The 6,606-nt window shown below is 43.0% G+C and overlaps 1 protein-coding gene across 1 annotated transcript; it reads right to left on the bottom strand.

Moving 5' to 3' along the window:
• Window positions 1-786: 786 nt before the first annotated feature.
• Bfra_012308 (uncharacterized protein) lies at window positions 787-1,020 on the bottom strand (the record flags this gene model as incomplete). The annotated part of the gene is made up of 1 exon (XM_037342625.1): window positions 787-1,020. The coding sequence occupies one exon, from the start codon at window positions 1,018-1,020 to the stop codon at window positions 787-789; it is 234 nt and encodes a 77-aa protein (XP_037187609.1).
• Between the last annotated feature and the right edge of the window lie 5,586 nt (window positions 1,021-6,606).

Genomic DNA, 6,606 nt, shown 5'->3' with positions numbered 1-6,606 from the left:
ACAGAAGGAAAGACAGAAGGAGAGACAGGAGATCATAGTTCATCCTGCAGCTACTCATGTATCTTGCTTTGAGGGCCCATCTATCATACGCATTGATAAGTCTCGGAAGGCTCCATGACTACCTAGTACCCAACAAGAAAAATGAGACCAGCTACCAAAGTCTCGGGGAAAGTATTTCTCGATTAGGTAGAGCCGTACTAGGGGAATTATGAGTTCATTGCCATCCATATCCACATCAGATATACCGATCCCTATCATTAGTTGATAAGTAAATTGATACGAACGCCGATGAGGCTCAGGCTGGCTCATCATATTCTCCGTATACGATGCTGGCTCGGATCCTCGTCATGAGAGAAAATTTTCACGCCTCAATCAGAGGGGTTGGTCTACAATCGACATCTCATATTGAATCGTGATATGAAATGAAAAGAAAACTTTTTATGATCCTCAAAGTTGGCAATGTATTAGAATTCCCAAATGTTCTTCCTATTGAATTAAGATCGAAATCGAGAACTCTGTGACCAAGTAAAATAACTGGATCCTAACGGGGAGAGATCCCGTCTGAACGGTACGGCTTAGCGGAGATTGCTGCTGCATTGCATGTCGCCCAACAGGTCGGGAACCTTGGTGCATGAGATGAACTTGTTCCCCAACGTGTCGTACAATATTATATAAGGTAAGATTTCGTATGGTATCCGATTGGAATATTAATTAGAACCATCCATTCCTTCTAGAAACCTCGGTAGAACACATATGGAAGGCAAGGAAGCGTTGCCGACGGGGCATTTACAGGGCATTAGAGTAACATGGTACAGAATATGCTACTCCTGAGTAACCACGCATGGGTGTCCAAGATGTTTGAGATGAAGGGGCTGCAGTATGCAGGGACCCGGGCTCCGATAGAACACTTTTCAAACTTCTTTTATTCAATTTGTGGGGCGATACTGCAGATGAATCAGGAAGTTGGGAACTTCCTGGTTCTCTTGAATGTTTCTCAGTGTTCCATCGGTTCCACTGCATCCTGGTGGTTTGCAAGCAACGGCGAGCGGGTAGTGCAAACGGTCGCGCGTTCGCGCTTCTTATTCATGCAATGCTAAAGGTAATATGTGTGGATCCTTTTCATTGATGCCTTCGTGGGATACAGGTGGGGAGTTTTGAGAGTCGTGGAAGTCAAGGGGAAGCATGGCTGCTTCCGGTAGAGTTAAGTGACATCCACACTTCCACGCGAGAGGTAGGGGACATGAGATCATGAAAAGCGTGGGGACAAGGTTAGTCCTTTAGGGGGCTGACGGGAGGATGGTTACATAATCGGCCGGTGTGCTATGGTCTCATTAGAATACCTGGATAGTTTTTCGGCCGTTCGAAATAGAATTCTTGGATTGATTGTTATTCAAACTTAAGTTAATAGACATAATATGAAGGGTGTGTGTAAGAATGGTGAGATTCTTGGGAATGTAGAATGACAAATGACTACGAAAGTAAGATATAACTCACTTGGATAAAGCTTACGCCGTCGTATACAACGAGGATCGCTATCCTTCAAAATTGAGCTGCCTAATTCGTGCTTTGATGGACATTGAAAGAAGAGGCACAGGCAGTGTCAGTGTCAATGCCAGTGTCAGGCACAAGTGATCATTGATGGCTGTTTGATAAAATAGATGAGATAGGACCGATTACTTCATCTTGCGGAGAGCCAAAGCGAGGCATACAATTCTATCATTTGTTGTATGTGTGATAAATCAATGGTGCTGTGTTGCAAGGTCAATAGTTAGTATTCGGTAGTCGGTAGTCAGTCAATATGTTAATTGTAAGAATCGGTAGAATCGATGAAATTGGCGAGGTGCTCCGTACGGAAGACGCGAGGCCAGCTGAAAGATGGAGGCGATAATTAGCAACAACATGACGATTAAATTTAAGCTTTACTAGATTAAATGAAAGAACATCTTATCCATGGTAAGTCAAAGATAATGTGGACATTATTCTTTCTTGAGTTTTGAGTTTTGAGTTGGTTCATCAGTCTTGACCCAAGATTGGGTGGACATATTATTCCTTAAGACATTTATGATTGCTAGCGGATCCCAAAACATGGCTAGAATTCATTTGGAAGCATTCGAAAGCTTCTCCGGTGATTGATCAGGGTTTGCTTGAACCCCGAGACATAACTAGATCCCTAATATGAAGCAGAGCCGCGCGCAAATAAGAGACCGATACCATTCGCGGTCCACATCTATCTAGGATGCTAGGTATATATTATGTATGATTCAATTTTACAGCTTTGGCAAAATCGGGGACTGTTCCCCGGATAAGGTTACTAGGTGAAAACGTGAGCTGACCAAAAAGTTGGACTCACCTCCCTAATTTGTATCTATTTGTGTCAATTGACCATACGCATTGTATTCTATTCCCTCATCATGCAGGATGATTGGGGCTGAACGTTTTCTGAAGCTTATGGTAGTGTCATCGTCCGCTGCACAGCGTACATACATTATTTTTTTGCCCGCACCGATTGAAGATACGCTGCGCTGATATTAAAGCGTCTTATCTAGACTGATGCTTTAGCATGCGCACGTATTTAACCTTACCACTTACTCTATTTGAAGCTGGAGCACACATGATAGCTGGATCGTATCGAATATATCGTCATCTTGAATCCTTCCTTACTCGGGTAGTAATTCCATGTTAAATTGCAGTACGCTTTATCATGATGATCATGATATGATTGTCGATATCGTCTTATTCTTGACCTATGTCGTGTTTAAGATAATAATAATTCTCCGTCGAGCAGATATAGATACAGATACAGCTATAACCCAGTGATAACTTAGAAGCTACTGCAATCTGCCCCTAACCGCTGTCAACTACGATCATCGCGCAGCAGAAGAGTGTACGCTAATGTCAGGTACGAACCAACAACGAACTGTTGCAGTGCTGGGTTGGGATCAAGGGTATCTATCCACTGAATCGCCAAATCGTTGTTTGGTCTAGCAACCGGCTTTGTTGTGTATGGAGCCGGAACGGTAAAGAAACTAGAGTCGAAAGAAGCAAAGTAGAATTGGTAGCCGGCGGTCGGTCGCGGTCCTTCAGTAAGGTTACAACAGGGATTCTCAATAAAACGGAAAGACTTTCGATCATTTCTTGGTCGGTCGGGCCACCGGGAAGGTTGCATAGAACCATGCTATTGCCATGCTAGTACCCAGTCGTTTTTTCGCTGGCATCGTTAGAAAGGACGGATAGATTAATAGTCGTTGCTTATAAGTACGAAAAGGAAACTTGGAAGTTTCATCACGACGGCTTTTGCAGCATCTAGTCTGCCACTTCTAAGTACTAATGAAATTTAGGAACAGTTTTAGACTTTACTCCGGGCCGCACCGTGGTGGTTTGCAATAGCTTTCCGAGCTTTAACCTTCTAAACTGCTACTGTACTACGTATATAGCTTCGATATCAGTAGATGGTAGTCAATAGGTAGGTAGATAATCACAATGAATGAATAATCATCTACTTCATACTAGGTAATGCCAGCTGGCTTAATTGGTGGAAAAGGGAAATAATGATCTGAAGTGGTCCTGGTAATCCGGATTCACTTCCTTTTTGTTATGTTTTGATTGGCTTTAATTACCCCTGAAAATAATTTGAACTACCTTGTCATGGGAGAGCGTAACCACTTTGACCATGAAATCCTTCTAGGCTGGTTCTTTCTCTAGATTAGCCCACTTTCCAAGGTTCCAAATGGAAACTCTTTTAAAGCCAAACACGCTTCGAATTGTTCTAATGTTCTAAGGGGAGATCAATCAGTCTATCATGCTTGGAAATATCCAATTGGAGTCTAGGAAGAGAGTCAAACTAATGGAAATGCTCCACCGAAGTTATGTTACCCAAGCTGTCCCGTATTTGTAGATCAATCATAAGAAATTATTTGATGAATTCGATAGCCATCAATAGATGTCTGCCCAGTGCACGCAAAGCCAGCCAGCAACCAGCGTCCAGCCTTTTTAGACTCAAGAGTCAAGTAGGTGGGAAATGGGTAGTGAAAATCCTATTCTTTCGAAAAATCTTGTTGACGTACTGATTGATTCCTTTCGTGTATGTATGAGGATTGACTCGTTTGAATTGCATTAATAATGAATTATTGATACACTCCAACCACCAAACCTCCCCCCTCCAGGAGTAGTCAATCATGCAAGCTGAGGCGTCAATTCTTTGATCAATCACTGGCTGGATTCAAGTTTGTGAATGCAATTATGTACGAGTCTGATGTTTGTTTGCTGGCCAAAAGTAAAGCACAGGTACATACATAGTGACAATCCCCCCCAGTAGTCAACGCAATGCGGCGTCAGAGCAACATGAAGGCCCAACGAACAACAAAATATCTGCTGTGTTCGATTCTGATTGAAGATTCTCGAGCGAGACGACCCGCGAAATCGGTCGGTATGATCCAATGAGGTGAAATGTTTTAAGCCGAGTTTCTACCATGAGCTCACCATGCTTTTACAGTGGCTTCACATCCATTCCACCTCGATTTTGACCAATCCAGGTTCTTTAATGATCTTTTCAGAAAGGCCATGTGATCACCCTGATGCTATGCCATGCCATGTATATGGTCGTCAACCGTTGCTGAAACATCTTGAGTCGGTCTTCCAAACATCCTGAGTATGCCCTGTCTAGCTTTAGAATGTTCATCGTAATCCACTTTGTTCGAAATTCTTTCCAAGAGAAGGTCACAGTTCCCAGCGATTCGTTCCCAACCTTGTATAAACCTGGACAATATTCAGGGCAGAAACGAGGGTCCCATATCCATGCCAGCCTACCATCGAACATTCCAACCTGTCATGGGTACCTGGAAAATTCAGTCCAAAATCATTTCAACAACCAAACAGCCTTAAAACTTTGGCTCCAGAAATTGTGTTACCTCTAGGATAGCACAGTGGCACAGGGGGCACCGGATATGTAGCTCAAAATGAAGAGCTGGGTGCTTGACCTCGGGCTCGGGAATCACCACTGGAACAATATGTAATTCAATGGCTTTTTCTTTCTTGACAATATTACTCTACGGCATATAATACTACCACCCATCGAACGGATCGTGGAAATAGATTCAGCTCCGAGTCGGGGATCCATTGAATGGACTGTAACTGAAATTTCCAAAAGAGCTCGCTCGGAATAACTGAATTCGGTCTGCCTTGTGCACTCACACACATATTTACATCGCAATTGTCCTTATGCTGCATCGCAGCTATACTTTTCCGCTGCAGTACAACAAGTAAGTATATGTACGATGTATGTATGGTACCTATCCATAAACATCGGAATAGCAAATAAGATGATGTACATAGGCTCGATGGGCACTATGATCGGTAAAGCAGGGGGGGGGGGGGGGGGCATTTAAGAGGGTTATTCAAGGATAGAAACATGCTTTTTTTCCGGCCATGAAAGGGGGGCGGGGAGGTCATAGAACACGAAGTTAAAATAACTTACCATCACATACGTATTCTTCCAGAAACATGCATGGAATTTTGCATGACAAATTGACAAGTAGATGAATAGATGATCCTGAATGCCCATAGAATTTGACCGATCTAGCTTTGTCTGACTTAGGACCCATATTTTCTTTTCTGATTTCACTTCACTGGTGTCAGATAGTTTGTCGCTTTTTGGCCTCTGAACCATACCAATGCTTGAATGGGTAGGTCAACATCTAGAGTCGAAATATCGAGAATTGAGATTGACATACTTTTTTCACTCTGGTTCATTTTAACGCTCGTCTAAGCTGTCTAAGCTGTCTAATGTGTTACTTTGCTTGCTTGCTTTGACACTAAACTACCCTTCCTGCCTCTAGGCACACCAAGGTTGACGCTCCCCGAACCCCAGCTGGTTTGGAAAAGTATAATAGCCGAATAGTAATAATAATAATCGGAAACATAATCATAATTTCATAAATTTGATTTTCCCAATTTTTGTCCCATTTTCCAAAGGAAGGGATGCGTCTTGCTCATTTCGATTTGTCTTTTTTTCTTCCGTATTCCCCTGGTCCCATAGTCCCGCAGCCGTCAAGCATCTTTTTGAGCCAGGGCGGAGCCCGAAGAAGATCTACTCCCTGTCTCTCTGGCATGTAATCACTTTGATCATATAAGACAAACTTAAAGCCCCCTTCGCACAAGAAATAAAAAAATATTAATATTGAAATATCCTGTAGATTCCTCCCTCATCCTGCTCAAGAAACTACTCCTCTTCCTTCATCTTGAGACTTGAATCGATTCAACTGTCAACTACTACCAATCCTATCTACTTCTGATAATAATTCCTCCATTCGTGTTATCCACTTTTGGCAGCGTACAATACTACCGAACGAACGACGACTACTTCTACTACACCACTCCCCCTCGCATCCATTGGCACTGCTTTCATCGGCGTCAAAAGGTCGATATCCGGCGGCTCATCAGTTCACGCAAGATCCCTATCGGCTAGGTACTTTACCACGAACCCTGTGCATTAAAGTCACAGCTATCCGATTCAACGCTTTCCGCACCGTCGCAGACTTTGTCGCAAAGTTCTCAGATAGTCAAAGCAACACGAACATCTCCAAGAGTAACATCACCAGAATAGTTTTC

Source organism: Botrytis fragariae, assembly GCF_013461495.1.
Source record: "Botrytis fragariae strain BVB16 chromosome Unknown tig00000270, whole genome shotgun sequence".
NCBI lineage: Eukaryota > Fungi > Ascomycota > Leotiomycetes > Helotiales > Sclerotiniaceae > Botrytis > Botrytis fragariae.
The sequence above is the reverse complement of the archived record's forward strand: the minus strand, read 5'-3'. Positions and strand labels throughout refer to the sequence as shown.